The 15,956-nt window shown below is 37.4% G+C and overlaps 1 protein-coding gene across 2 annotated transcripts in view; it reads left to right on the top strand.

The window, feature by feature from the left end:
- The window catches only part of LOC128881464 (diacylglycerol O-acyltransferase 1), a 121,211-nt gene extending 105,800 nt beyond the window's left edge, over positions 1 to 15,411 (top strand). Inside the window, exons 10-12 of one of the 2 annotated variants that reach the window (XM_054132513.1) lie at positions 4,209 to 4,387; positions 10,741 to 10,891; positions 12,137 to 15,411. In XM_054132513.1, the coding sequence (XP_053988488.1) occupies positions 4,209 to 4,387; positions 10,741 to 10,891; positions 12,137 to 12,313 (507 nt within the window). In that variant the 3' untranslated portion in view covers positions 12,314 to 15,411. Of the gene's footprint in view, positions 1 to 4,208; positions 4,388 to 4,778; positions 5,777 to 10,740; positions 10,892 to 12,136 lie in introns of those variants that run through there. The other variant, XM_054132514.1, reaches the window with a different exon arrangement.
- Positions 15,412 to 15,956: the final 545 nt, after the last annotated feature.

Below are 15,956 nucleotides of genomic sequence, written 5' to 3'. Positions count from 1 at the left end.
CCATTATACACGCTCCAGAAGGGCGCATCGCGGCACTCGCTTTTGGGACGGAAGTCATATAATTGAATTCGGTTCACCGAGTCCGGCTCACTGATCGAAACACTACGGCTGGCTAGTTTCGATCCACAGCATTCGGACTAACGAGAGAATAACGAGCACGAGTAACGATGGTCGAGTGAAATCGGTCTTGTTGGATGTCGTGTACGAGTGCTCCGAATACAACAGGAAAGACGATTTATAAATACAATACTCTATTTATTATTATAATGTCTTTGACTGATTCTAAAAGAAAATATAAAAATGGTTTTATTAAATTGATGGTATTTTTTTTTTTCAAATACTATGGGATTTCTTTCGTAAATTTAATAGTACGTGAAACAATAGTATATAAATTGAACTCAGAAAATATGTCAATTAATTACATTGAAGGAACTGTCTGTCGACTAATTTTGACTTCGACATAGTTATTTCCACCTGTAATCAAAAAATTATAAAGAAATATAAACATACCTTCAACGAGAAGTTTACCTGTAATACCTCAAACTTCATAGTCAATCGTATCAGTCGCTTTATAAAAAACACCGTTGCATATACATATAACGCATGGAACCTTATTCCATTCGTGAACGCTCGTCGATATTTCCCTTCTAAGTGAAGCACTATTTTTTACCATGATCCAATTGCTCTTTCCTTTATTGGACGTTCGTACGCTGGGAATTGATCGGCGAACTGAGTAAATGAGACCACTCGCGTTGAAAGACGAACGCTTCTGAAAGCCGTGACCCACTCGCTCGCTATTTCAATGATATTAATTGTTCGATGTCGCAACGTACAAGAGGCTTAGTCACTTAACTTCATTGCCACTAGAAATACATGTGATATTTAGTTTTGTTTTTTACAGGTTAGTTACTTGTTTGCGCAGCACTTGTTTTTATTACTAACAGTATGGCTTTTACATTAACACAGAAAACCTCGGGAAGCCATTCTTCTGATTACTTCGCCACTAATGCGTTCACTTTACTCCTCCCTTGCACACCGTTGGTCGTTTTCAGTATGCAAACAATGGATCCCGTATCGTACCTAATTAATTTCACAGATTTTGTCGCTGATGAAAATCGCTCTTTGACGCGTGACTGCGTGTCTCGAGGTATTAAGCGAGTAATGAAACTATACTTTAAAAATGGAACTTACTTTACTCACTTATTCTTAAGAAATGAATAACTCTAATCGTCTGAAATATTTAGTTTTTCTTCCCTTAGAGTTGCTATTAAAACCAAAAGAGATTAAGACAAAATATTACAGTATAATAAAACTGATTCTATAAATTTTAATTTTTTCAGTCAAGGTAGAACATATTGTGAATGTTACAAAATAGCGTATGCTGCCTGAGTCCATAACGAAACAACTATCAACGTTGATTTTGCTTTGCTATGAATCGTTTTAAAATAGTTTTTTCTAAATGTAATAGGAGGATGAAAAATATACATACGAATATAAAATAAACACTCGTAATGTTTACTTACTTTTGAAAAGTTTGAAGCCGACACGTTTGATAAATTTTATTTTGTACAATTCCCATAACGCCCTAGTTTTTCCATAGCCGTAGCCATAGCCATAGCATAGATTATAAAATATCCCTTTAATGGGCGCGCACCACGCGCTCCGTACTGCAAGTGAAAATTTTAATTAACGCACTGAAAGGACAGACGTGGCTATCGGAATCGCGACCTCAACGGTGACCGAAAATGTTGCGCGTCAAATTAACCATGCCGCGTTTTCGAAGTTTGCGTACCCGATTACGGAACAGCGTGGCTATTTCGGCACACGGAGAATTCGATAAAATCCTCGTAACGACGTGCACTGGTTGATTTCGCAAAAAAAAAAAAAAACAGAAAAATGTCGACTTCAAACATTTTACCTATGCTGAACAATCTTTGTTATTCGAGATAGTCGAATATGTGAAGGAATAATGTTACCAATATTGTTTGTTTCATTTAAAGAAAGTATATGCATAAAATGTATATATTTTTTTTAAGTAAAATTGCTATTGTCCCAGGCTTAGCGATCGCTCGTCTCCAGAGCACGGCGTGACGCCTCGCTGCGCGCGAAACAATCGGAACCAACCTTCCTGTGATCCCTCTCCGCGGAAAGTTTGAGCGCGCTGGGGTTCACGGGCGTGGAACTTCTACGAAACGCTCGAGCACCGATGAAACAGGGCGAAATGCGATGCTGAATTTTGTCGCAGCTATTAAACATCCGGCTGCGTGAACCGACTCGAGAACGTTGCGTCTGAAGTTCCCTGAAGAAGCAAAGGAAATACGAACTTCGTAAGAGAATTATACGCGCCGTATCGGGACTCCATTGCCCTCCGCTTCCGGAATCGTTGAAATAACTCCCATCCAGGCATCGGGGGCACGAGACAGAGCGAGAAAGACAGGAAAGAATATCTTATTACGGTAGAGGATGGAGAGAGGGGGAGAGCTGTAACATCCCCCGAAGCAGTTGTTCGAATCGAACGGACACGATTATATTGACAGAAACGATTCACAGTGGTGTATACGGTCTCAAAATTCGACCAAAAATAGAGGAGTCCTCAGATTTGTATAAAATTTCGTATTCAGAGATTTTTGGAAGCTCTGAATATGAATCTTACATCGGGATTCAAAAATTCAAAATGGTGGACCTAATATGACCGACTTGTATGCTAAAAAGTTGTTAGATTTACATGAAAATTTGTATACAAAGTGATTTTAGAAACTGGGACAAACCGTAGCTCTTTTCTGAGCGGAGAATGAAAACCACACAATGTAGTGCAGTAAATATTATTTATTTACTGTACAGGAGTTCTGTAAGTATTTAATTCAGCAAAACACTGTCGTTAAATAAATGGAAATTATTAAAATTTCTCTCATCAAAATTAATGAAAACCACACAATGTAGTGCAGTAAATATTACTTATTTATTGTACAGGAGTTCTGCAAGCATTTAATTTGATAAAACACTGGTGTTAAATAAATGGAAATTATTAAAATTTCTCTCATCAAAATTAATGAAAACCGCACAATGTAGTACAGTAAATATTATTAAAAAATTTTCAATTAAAATCGGTGAAAACCATACGATATTGAATGAGTTCCTATAAAAATGACAATAATTTGTTATTTACATATCTAGAGGACATAAATTCTCTTTTATGTTTAAAGGGAATGGGTGGAAGCTTCAAAAAAAATTTGAAAATCAGCGTCCCTCTCGGAATCCTCTTTCGCATTTCAGAGATGTATTTCGTAATGGTCTTTTTTCGTAGATTCGGTGAGCTCTGTGCTCAGAGCGTGCAGTTTTTCGCTGTAATTTATAAACACCTTGTGTATTATACGGCGAAAAAGAGCTTCGACTGTTCCTCCTGGCGCCTTTCACCGACTATCATATTTCCTTTCTTCCGACATCTCTTTTGCCAGCAGTGTGCTAACAGTGGTTAAGAATTACGCGAAATTGCGCAGCTGCCTCGAGGCTACGGCAATGGAACAGCGAGAGATGCGAATTCGCGTCGGTTTAACGAGCCCCCGAATGAAGAATACGAAACAAAAAGAAGGAAAATATTGGTGCCCGTAGCCGTCGGCTATGCTGTTCGCGTGTTATACACATTGTGGAGTTAACAAAGATCGACGGGGCAAACGGTTAGCCGAGTGAAAAATTCTTTATGCCACTGAGAAAAAAGTAATAAATTATTATACGCTTCCTAAATTCTTTTTTTACGTAGGTCAATTGAAGCAAGTTAAGGAAGGGTGCCCCCGCAAAAATCAGCTACCAGCAGTTATTGGAACGAAATTTTTGAAACTTTCACGCTGAATTCGATGGTGTAAACGAAAATTGTTTAACACATTCACGACCGGCAGATATTTTACATTTCTAATACCCAGTACTGACGAAAATAATAAAATTTTGAAGCTGGACATCGAAAATTTGCATCGTTAGGCCGAAAATAAAAACTACAAAATATGTCTTGAAATATCAATGTTGTAAATACGTAGCGTATAAAATAAAAAGATTTACATAATTTTTTTATAACCAGGAATAAAATTTGAAGTGACGGGAATTCACGTTAGCAGTCGCGAATGTGTTAAAATACGTAAAGCACGAATTCGTACGACAATGTTACATAAAACATGATCCGCGTTGTAATACCTTTTACGGACGCTTCCGTGTTACAGATACCGAACCACCTGGTCTGGTTGTGTTTCTTCTACTTGTCATTCCATTCAACCCTGAATCTGATAGGGGAACTGCTGCATTTCGCCGATCGGAATTTCTACTGCGACTGGTGGAACGCGAATAACATCGACACTTTCTGGAGAACATGGAACATGCCCGTGCATCGATGGGCCTTGCGGTAAGTGCTCTTTGTTTCGTTATTCGTCCATTCGTTATTCCATCGAGTCCGACAAGCTACGTTTTAACAAGGTGAGTGACGTTTAACCCCCACGTACACCAAGCAAAAACAAAAATATCGTAACTATAACACATAAAGGTCTTTAAAAAAGTAACGGATGCGCCCCTTATCTCAGAATCTATGCATCATTAGAAAAGAAATGACTCGACGGCAATTTTAAGGTTCAAAATAATCTATAATGTTCGAGATATTTTTCGAAATACACCTCGTACAATCATATTTCGAGATAACCGCGTTAAAAGATTTAAGCAGAGTTTTTGTCTGCTATTCCAGGACCATATAATGTCCTTTCCGATGCTTCGTACAAGTAAAATCCGCTTCCTAATTTTAGGAATAATCCTGTGCATGGTTATGGAGTTTCAATTCGCGTTGACTTGGTAAGAGCCATCAACTTATGAATGTACACATCCAATATGAGATATTCAAAGTTTAGATTACTACTAACGAATGTTCATATATAGATGAGTATGTTAATATATTAATGTGTTTTTTGACGTGGAGGAGGTACACATAAAATTTGTATGATCAATGCCGAATGTCACTCGCGAAAAGGCACTTCCTTCAAGAGCTTAAATAAACAGAACGTATCATAAATAGTTTCACAATTGTTGCCAGTTTTAGCTAAATATTACAAATTTATAGAATAGTTGAAAAATTTCATCTGTCTGCTTCGAGTTTCTTTCAGTTTGGGACCAGGCGTCTCGTCGTTTCATGAATATCATAATATAATAATACAGTAATAATTGTCGGAATGCAATGAATTGACACTTTAAGGCCTTGGAGAAAAGGGTCTGTTTTTTCCTTAAAGCAGAAAAAGGAGCGGGGGTCCTAGCCGGGACAGAATGCGACGACAGTCCGAGAGAATTAGTTAGCCAGTTTTCAAACACTCTTCCTCTCATTTTATACCTAATCGTTACCGAATCATATTGGCCCGCAGATACACTTGCAGCTTTTGAAATAAATTATTATTAATGTTAGACAAAAAGACCAAGTGGAATAGCATATTATTTCCCTTAGGAACATTTCGTCGACTTGAAGATAGTCTTGAGAAAGTAGCAATAAACTTAAAATCTATTATATTATATTAAATTTCAACGAGTCTCAGCTAAATTCTACCTGATGTATCATTCCTACCATTTTACCGACAAAGTTTCATCTGCCGATGTTACTATATTATTTATGATGGATACTCTGGAGAATGGAAAAAAGCTGTCAATTAAAGGAGTCTCTAACACGTATAGTTGTTGAACAACGAATACATTTTTGTAGCTTTTTAGAGTATATTCGCGAAGCTAGTCAAAGTAAAAATTCGAGCCTAAGCATAAATTTTGTATATTTAAATTAAAATAAATATCGTCAGTGTGAATCAGCGGTTTCTATTATTGCAGTATTTAATCATTAAATATTTATGCATTTATGACAAGCGTAAATATGAAGGACGAGTGTAATGATGTTAGATTAGAATATTAATAGATTATAATTATTAGTAAAACTCGATGGCATGTCTATTACATTTACGACTCTTATCAAGTTCTCCGTCCTACGTTTGTTAAGAAAAAATTCTTTAACCACGGTTTCATTCGCAAAATCTGCCGGTCCTGATTTATTTATAAGAAAGTGAAGTGGCACTGCACGCTCGAAAAAGCGCGGTAGGAATCTTAGTTTTTCTCGCGTTGAATGGCGCGAACGGGGGAAATTAGGAAGGCCCGAAGGTGCGGTAAATAACGAGGTGGGTGGGCCAAAGCACGAAAAGAAGTCGGTACCCAGCCGCGAATCGTACTTTTGATCGAGCTTCTTTCCGTCTAAGCGGCTAAACTTCGTTAACGAATGTGCCCCGCTTTAAGGAGATTTAATTACATTTTTCGCGAGAACCCGGCTCCTGTCCGGTCTCCGAAAAGGAAGAGAAATTTCCGTGAATCAGAGACTTTCTCCGCCACCTGCTCACCCCTCGACCGTCGCCCCTTTTAACCCCGTGGAAACTGCTGCGCGGCTAATTGTTTTAGCTGCCCCGTCTCCCTCGACCCTATCCTTTTTATGTAGATCCATACATATATACGTATATATAACTACTGCCACTCTAAGTACTACTTTTAATGTTCGTCTAACTGGAAAAGGTGGCAGCTAGTGTTTGAAAACTATTCTGCCGCGAAATGGAACTGTCCTACCATCACAGTTCTTACTATCAGTTAAGACAAGGCGTACGACGTTTCTTAAGGGAAGAGTCGTTTTTATTTTCTGATAGAAGGATCGATTTTCGAAGTGATGTTTAGAATTAATTTAAAGAAAGATTGTTATATATAGGCATAAACAACGTACCCCATATGTTTATTTTGATGTATATTTAAAACTCATTATTTACCATATCCTTTCAATTCATACGATTGCCTTTTTCTCATCACTACTCAAAAGTTTGAAACATTTAAAAATGTAGGTGGCGCTAGAATTATGTGACCCACGAATTACTAAAGATTCTGAAACCCTGGTACAGACGATAACAAGAAAATTAATAAAGTTGAAGAGAAAGTAAGATAATTCAAGCAAGTTGTAACAAGATCGAACAAACGTAGACAGTACGTGGGTTTCACACTCGCGAGAATCTTCCGAAAAACTCTCACCTAAGGTAAGCGTAAGATTGCCGCTCGCTGAACGCTTTTTATCCTCATACGTCTTCCCTGTCATCGTCTACATTGGATTATGTATCCTAGCCAGCTCAATACAATCACCAAAGTTCCTGAGAAACTTTCCATATAGGGTTTTCTGTGTTCCCGTCGGTGCACGTGCCGCTAACAACTCGCGTCCACGATGACGACCTTCTTGCGCAAACCAGCGTAGTTTTTTCTTCTTACTTTTTTTTTTTTACTTCCGAAGTGGAGAGGAAAGTTTAAATCCTCGGTAAAGTTGTTACTGCGCGACCACGGGGAAAGCCTTCCGTGTCGCGGAAGACGGTCGAAATCCGTGGATCGAAGGGTCCTCGCGAGAGCACTTATTCTTGCTCGTCGAAAGAGATATCGCATAGTAGTCCAACTGTTTTCAAGTACGCAAAGATATTTAATTTTTAGTTTTTCCGTAGGGATTTTAAAAGTATACAGTGAGTCGCGAAAGTAATCGAACGCTGTCACGTGAAAAATTTGACGTTTAAGGTAGTTACTTCGAGGTTGTCACGTTCGAAAGAAAATATATCTAATCGAACTTAACCCTTTGCACATAATAACAAAAATTTGTTGCACTCTCAAACATTTTCTAAATAAAATAACAAAAACCTTTTTACTTCGTGTTGCATACTTTTCTCGGGGAAAGAAATCGTAAATATCACTTTTTTTCTTACAGTTTTGATGGGACGGTTCCCTTAACCTTTTGTAGTTCAGATTTTCTAATTTCAGTTCAATTCTGTCGAATCTCACTTGACACAGGACTGCAAAGAGTTGAGTCGCGTGGCTCAGAGTTAAAATAATATTCCATTGTAGCTGATACATGGCAACACTGAATTCGAGCAATACTCGATTAGATTGACGTTTGGAGGTTCCACACCTCCGATACCCCTAACTAACGGAATTCGAAATAATTAATCCCCGGTAATAGGGTTGGGCCCGTCAAAACGTCGAGGCCACGGGCTGCCGAAGCTCGAATTTCGCTCGTTCTTCGAGCCTGTCTCCAGGTTTTCCGGCTGCACCTGTGCGTTCCAGGCCCTCGTCGTTTTTTTCATCCCACCTCCGTCGAGTTATGCGGCTGTCTGCAATTGCAAGCTGCAACTGGCACACAGCCATGCGAGCGCGCTGGCGGGCGTAGGTGGGCGCTCTAGGTGAAAATGGAAAAGCTGCACAGACGACGACGATGACGAAGAGGAGGACTTACTAGACGGCACAGACGACGGTAAAGGGGGTGGCGGGCGGGCGGGCGGTTTGGTCGACTGTCGACGAGAAACGGCGCGGCGTCTTTTCAGGTTTGTAATGGGAAAAGCCGATACGCATCGCGGTGCGCGCACTTAAGGCTGTTTATTCCCTGCGGCACTTATAATGCCTCTATAACTGGAAGATATTCCGAAGCGTCTATTCCGCGAAGATGACAGGAAAGGGGTGACGAAATGCCGCTGGAGGGGTGTTGCTTCGCGGGTTACCTCGACGGACTATCAATGAAAGGATACTAGGATACTCCCCGTGGTCTGAGATTCTCAGACGTCGTCGACGTCGCACACACGGAAATTTTCATGGAATCGTAGCCAAAATTATTATTTTCGAGTCTGAGGTGAATCGCTGGGTATTTAATTTTAATAATTATCAAATTTAATAAGGTAACTTATATGGAGGGATTGAAACATAATATACCGATGAAATTAACACATTCACTGCTCGGCAAATTTAAAGCGGTTTACGTTGGGCGCCAAAATTTAATACAGATGTGCAATCTAGGTTATTACTTTGATAATAAAAAGTGATATTAAATTTGTTGTTTTAAAAAGAAAATTTTACGATCTTCTTTTGCAATAATTCGTGGCTCAAAAGGCTATAAACTTATCCCTTGAGTAATTGCAATCAATTTAAATCTCGTAACGTGTTTATTAATGCCTAATTCGTATGCAGGCTGTATACTTTTACCTTTCCATACGAACAAATAAGGTTCATTTATTTTAAAAATCAAAGTAGGTATATTTCTAACTTTTGAACAACTGTATAGTTTACATTCAACAGCTATATAATAACAGTAGACAAGAGTATAATGTTAATTCAAATTGTTTTCGTCACTTTACAACATTTTTCCATTTTTCTGAAACATAATTACTTTACGCTGCTTGTATATGGTTTCGAGAGTACTGCAGATTATAAAAAGTATCCTCCATGTTTTGTATTCCAGAAAATTGTCTGGAATAACCTTTCCCATATTTCTTAATACCTTTATTGCGGGATTCTTGCGTTTCTTCTCCCAGTTGCCCTATTGCAAGAATTGCGTAGCTTATTATTTCTGCACCGCGAAATAATATTTTACATGGTTGTCATATCATACTATGGATACTGTGAAAACAATTTCCTTCCAAGCTAGAAACGATAATTAAAAATTATATTCTTATCGAATAAATGCCTGGAGTAGTTACTACAATAATACTAAAACGTTTTATTATTGCTTTGTCCACGATAGAATACAATTTCTGCAACATTATTTGTAACATTTAATTTATGTACGTTTCGAAGTTTAGTTTAGCACCATATAAGTTTGTTAAAGTTACCATCTTTTTGTATTAATCTATTCAATATAGAGCTTGTTTTATCGATTAACACAAGTATTATATGTTAAATTAACACAAAAATATTGGTGTACCATATGAGACATGTGATTTGTGTTATTTTTTCCCCAAATTTTTAATATAGTAGGTGTCCTAATACTTATGGCTGTCAGTTTATCAAGCGATTTCATCCCTGATCGATTCTTGCATAATCTGTTTCGTTCTCCCCTCTTCTTCTTTCTAATGCCACGCTACTGATAACCAGCCAACTAACGATGGCTCCGCGATGCTCATCCTTTCCTGCGGTCGTTTTGTTGTGAGCCAACAAGCAAAGTGTCGCTATTCCGGGAAACTTCCGTGGCTATTGCTTTAATTTTTCCAGGCCTTTCTCGTTGCGCTGATCTTCAAACGCGTCGCGGCTGCCCGTTCTTATCTGCATGCCTCTACCCTTTCCGTGTTCTCGAATTGCTTTGTAGCATAACATGGCAATAGGACCACGTGGCTAAGAAAACGATCTCCGAGGATGGTTTCGTAGGGGTTGGAAATTGTTGTCGAATGGAAACCAGAGGCACGATTCTCTCTGACGCAAACTAGAGTGTATGAGAATCGCAAAGAATCTGGTGCATTCGAAGTACTTGATTACATCGATTACACTTCTGAACTAAAAGATGTCACACGTATCGTTGAGTACTCGAGAACAAATTCAACATTGTTATACTTTAACGAATGGTATCTAAGCATTACGTTTCGGTAATATGATATTTAATTACGAAAGTTATAATTTATTATGGGTTTCGTTAAATCAGTTTTTTTTAATAATATCAGCTTTTATATTTAGAGTTTATTCATAGGACGATTAGTTTCGAAAATAAAAATTGAAAAGTCAGAAGTTCGTTGGAAGAATTGAATTTCCGGAAGAAGGTCTTTTAAGTTTTCAATTCTTATCTCTGAAACTAAACGTCGTATAAATAAATTGTACATATAAAAAAAGTTTCGTTTTTTCCTCTTAGAATTTTCAACAAAAATCGTCCAAGTCAAAGGGTTAATTGAACGAATGTTTCGTCTTCATGGGTTACAGGCATCTCTATATTCCTGTCATTGAAATGGGCTACAAGAAATCAACGGCTTCTCTCACGGTGTTCTTCATCAGCGCCTTCTTCCACGAGTACCTTGTCAGCGTGCCCTTAAGGACTTTCAAAATCTGGGCGTTCATGGGAATGATGGGACAGGTAACATTTTTCATTTCACTACTGACGATGGACTTGTGATCTTTCTATTTTTGCAGCACTCTTGAATAATCTGGCGATTTTTGTCGGCGTTTCGAGAAAGAAAGATAACAAAAAAAGACAAAAAAAAATTCTTGAACACAATAATTTAAGGATCACAGTTGTCAACGATAATTTTGTTCATCTTTTAAACTATTATAGAATAGATATCAACAATTTTTTATTTATAAAATGCGACAAAAATTAACTCCATATTTTCATACTTCATTCGCATTTAATTTAAAAAATATTGTAGTATTTATAATAGGAATCCATTGACCATTGGTAGCTCTGGTGTAACAGAATATTGGTTGGTATATTTATGTATACGAAATAACAAATAATCGATTTATGAATTCACTTTGAATTTCTGGAAATGTTACAGAATTTGTTCGTATTATTTTGATCACAAACACGATACTGTGAATTGCAACATTTTTCCGCGTAATATAATCTCTTTTCAGTTTTACTCTGCTAAACTACCCGCAATATTTCGAAGCTGTTACAGTTTTGGAAGCTTTCATGGTATTTATACTAACTCTTATCACCGCACAGTATCCGCAACTGTAAACAACTGATGGTGCTACATGCTATTTTCCCGAGAAGTTTTCAAATATACGTGAAAATATGAGTTTGCAAAGAATTATATATTCACAGATGTGAAAATATAGATGGCAGTAATAGTTCATGTGATAATTCTGAATACTTAGTTATATGGCTACGGTGAAAATGGAACCATTGAAAGCTTACATTCTAATTTCATTATGGATTTCATTTTAACATAGTGTAGCAAGAAAATTCAGGTCAGTTTGAAACAGAAAACATCGATGGACATTTAAATTGATTAGAAGATTTAATTATTGCGTTGAGGAATATTTTTGAAAATGATTAATAAATATTAAAACGTACACTTCATAGATGTTCTTGTTTATGATTAGACTGCCGATCTTTATGGATTTATAGGAAATTCAAATGTACAAGAAAGTAAAGTTCATGTTATAATAAATCTTGTTATCGCTTCAATAGAAATTCTGGAAAAAAGCCTAAAAGTCGGGTGGGGAAAGTGGTGTAACCCCTTAACCCTTAACGAAACTAACTCGTTAACAAAATAAGTTATGGGTAAGACATAAAGGGTGGGATCCGACTTTAGTCACTTTCCTGTAATAATTTCCACGTGATGAGACAGAAACTTTTTAACTGATTTTCCAGATACCATTATCGTTGCTGAGCAAGAAGGTGGAACAGAATTGGGGCGCCAGATGGGGCAATATCATGGTGTGGGCGAGTCTCATTATCGGACAGCCACTTTGCATAATGATGTATTACCACGATTATGTGATAACTCACTTCGGCCAGATATTGGTCGAGGATTACTCGACGGTGTAAAACGCAGCAACGAACACAGGGAAGAGAAGAAAGCAGTTCTCTTCGACCGAACGGCATACTCGACGCTCTTTCGCCAAACCCATTGCATCGTATGCTTGTTGCGCAGCGTCCACCTTGCGATTTATTCGAGTTCATCGTAAAACACTATTTGTTCTGCCATGTCACGCTGATCAATCGATTTTTGTTCCTTCGAACGGAAAGGGAGCAGCGTGAAGAAAAAACAGAAATTACGCGCAAGTGCCTTAAGTATTACGCATCTCGGTTTGATTCGCGCTTAACGACGCGATCGACCAGAGCAATATACTCTGAATTATGCTAATAGGGTCTTTGAATTCTTTCAAGGTATTTGTCACGTTCTGTGCCGGACCGATTCTCGGTTACTTTCCATTCAGGTCGTATGCGCCTCATGCAGTTGCGATTAATAGTTTCATTTTTTCCCGTATACCTTAATAATATTCATAATACTGAGAAAGTTATAATCATCAGGAAAATGGTTTGAGTTTTAAAAGCCCATCGTATAAAATGATATACACATATAATAGCCGCATTCATATGCAAATACATAACATCCAAATCAGTGTACACATGTCGTACATTTTCCGCTTTATTTTGCTTAATAAACGCACTACATCTATAAACCGAATCGGATATACAGTAGCTATAACCAAGCGATAATTGTTACCATAATAATGCATGTATAAATGTTTCATCAAATCCCGTGATCAATGAAATGATCGTTATGCCGTGTGGAGCGCAAACGCAATAATAAATAACAATAATATGTGTGCTCTACATGATATTCAGATGTCAATATATGAATTTACAATAAGTATTTAAAAACTTTCCCGTGTTACAGTGAAAATTTAAAAGGTCTTGAATGGATACTTCCGAAGAGTTATTGTTTTTTTAATAATTTCACATTTCAATTTATTAAAATTGAGTTAAAATTTCAGATGGCTCGAACAGAAAGTTTAGCGAGAAACGCATGTACGGCACGGAACGTGACAAACGTTAGGTAACAAAATATTCATGAGGAAATAAAAGTAACTCATATTACGTAGCCTTTCACCTTTCATCTTTGTCGTCTACTTTTGAAAAGCATTTTTCCTATTGTTATATTATCATTCGTTGCTAATTTCAAACAGCAACAAAGATCACTATTTTTTAGTCTGGACGCAAGCAATCTTTATCACGAAATTTAATATACCATGTACTAGTTTTGAATCATCTTCTAATCTACAACTATTGAGATTAAAATAGTATTTTCATTTTACAAATTTCTGTGATAATCATTGAGATTTTAAATACTTCCTTTCTGTTTTAATTTTAAATTCAAGAAATTAAGAAAGATTCAGAATCTTTCCGAAATCGTTAATAATTTAGACTGCGGATTTTTATGCATTTATAGGAAATTTAAATATGCAATAATATCAAAAAATATTGAAAGTAAAGCTTATATTATAATACTTGAAGAGTAAGATAAATTCCTTTTTAGAATCAATTTTCGTACATACATTTACAAAGATTTTATTTTGCATAAAGATCCACAGTCTATCAATAATAAATTCGTAACGCTCAGAGGCTACCCAATGGAAGTTATTTTTCTTTCTATAACGATTAGTAGTTCTTCTTGTTTATATGCCCGTGTAGGTGATGGTTCGACATATTCATAGAATATATAAGTGTAACATTTACCGTTGCATTCGCGTTTAAGTCGCAAGACACTAACTCACTTTGATACTAGCATTTTACCGTTCTCCATATTTCTACGTATTTTTCACTTTTCGTTGAGGCTCGATTTTTGCATGTTTCTTGTTTAATTATTCTACCTTAAGTTACTGAAACAAAAGTTTCAGGCCAAGGGAGATATTCGTTGTCGTACAGTGGCCAATTTTATTAACCCTTTTCATTAACCCTTAACCCACACACAATAGAAATATCGGGTTTTTACAAACTGGAAGAGTTCATTTATTTTCTCCGATACACGTTCTAGAGGAAATAAATTAAATAGTATTAACCACGCTTGCTAAAATAAACAGTTTTGAAACTGAAGTAGTAAAGTTAAGCAAAAGGTAGGGCACTTTCTATTCCTATAATCATAAAGAGTAAACTATGTAGGTTGTTAATTAATATGTGGACTATATATGCTATACATATACAGACTGTCCTAAAAATGATAGAGGTCCTTGAAAGGGGTGGTTCGGGGGTGATTTGAACGCATTGAAACAACTTTGTTGAATCTTTGATCTTGATCTTCAGAACGCAAAATACTAAAGGACTCTTTGATTTGTGGTGGTGGGAAGAGTTGATCCTCAAAAAACCACCCACATATTAATTAACATCCTGTATAGCTGTTAAGTCGATACTACATAGAATAGTTAGTTTGCCCTTTACTTCCTCAAAAACATCTCAATTATAGTTTGCCAATGATCGAAGTCATTACTTAATCTTGTCCAGCTAGATTCTGAAAATTGGCCACTGTGGCGTCGCGTCGGCGTGCTCTGCACACCGTCGCGTTGCGGTAATCGACGAATATTTGTCGCGATACTCTGCTCGTCGTTGATACGGAATTCCAAGTGTTTTAGTCGTATACGAGACAGTTTTACAGAATTTTACCGTTCGAGCGGCTGTTGTGTTCGCTCGATCGTGAACGAGGCTCGTAAATTCTCGAGCTTTCGCGACTTAGCTCGCGTAAACGGCTCGCGGTGTGCATTCGTGCAGACACGAATATTATGCGTGCGTTGAGACAATAATTCATCATATATATTTCCTTTTTTTCCCCATATCTGGCAACGACTTTACGACCTCGGGAGAGAAGCGCATTCGGAATATTAGCCGTAATAAATTTGTCCTGAGAATAGAGTCTAGAAGTCGCGCGTTTGGTAAATATTTCAGCCCTCTCCGTGTATCGCGGAAGAATTTATAACAGCAGAGGACGTCGGAGCTCGAGATTTAACGAGCCCACTTGGGTGCCAGTTGTGTATACGAACAGGAGCAATTTTCTATATTCCGTTCTGCTCTTGCGGCCTAATGCGATCGTGTAACATGCGCGAGCGCAACGCGTATGGTTGTCGAATAAATGAGATCTTTGTTACCAGCATTTGTCTATTTTAAACCCTGTTCCTTTATCCCTCTATTTTTTTTTTTAGCTGAATACATTTGAACATGTGGTATAATGAATAACTAAACCTTTTTTCACCGACTTCAAAAAGGAGGAGGTCACTCAATTCGACATGTATATTTTTCTGTTTCTTTATGTTTGTTTACCGATTACGCCGAGATGTCTTAACATCGGGATGAAACCTCTCGCATATAGTAGAGCATGTCTCCTAGTTGGCCCCGTTATCAAGACATTTTTGCGATTTGTTATTTTCTTGTAAAATTTCATATTTTTCAGATATGTTGTATCGGAATAAACGCTGTTCCAAAGCCACGATCAATCTACCTATACCTATCTTTGTTCTCTTACTCTGCCTGTTTTCGATTTTTGCTTTCAATGACGGCGACCAATCAGAAATGATACGCGCTTAGTCCAATCGCTACCTAGAGGATCATTTGTTACTATGAAGGAGCCACGTGCGATTTTCCAAGCAGCCCGTATGTTTCACCTTCGTTGAAACACCTTCCGTGGCAATCTCGTGGA

Source organism: Hylaeus volcanicus, chromosome 8, assembly GCF_026283585.1.
Source record: "Hylaeus volcanicus isolate JK05 chromosome 8, UHH_iyHylVolc1.0_haploid, whole genome shotgun sequence".
NCBI classification, from domain to species: Eukaryota; Metazoa; Arthropoda; class Insecta; order Hymenoptera; family Colletidae; genus Hylaeus; species Hylaeus volcanicus.
Note: the sequence above shows the minus strand (reverse complement) of the source record. Positions and strands in the feature narration are given on the sequence as shown.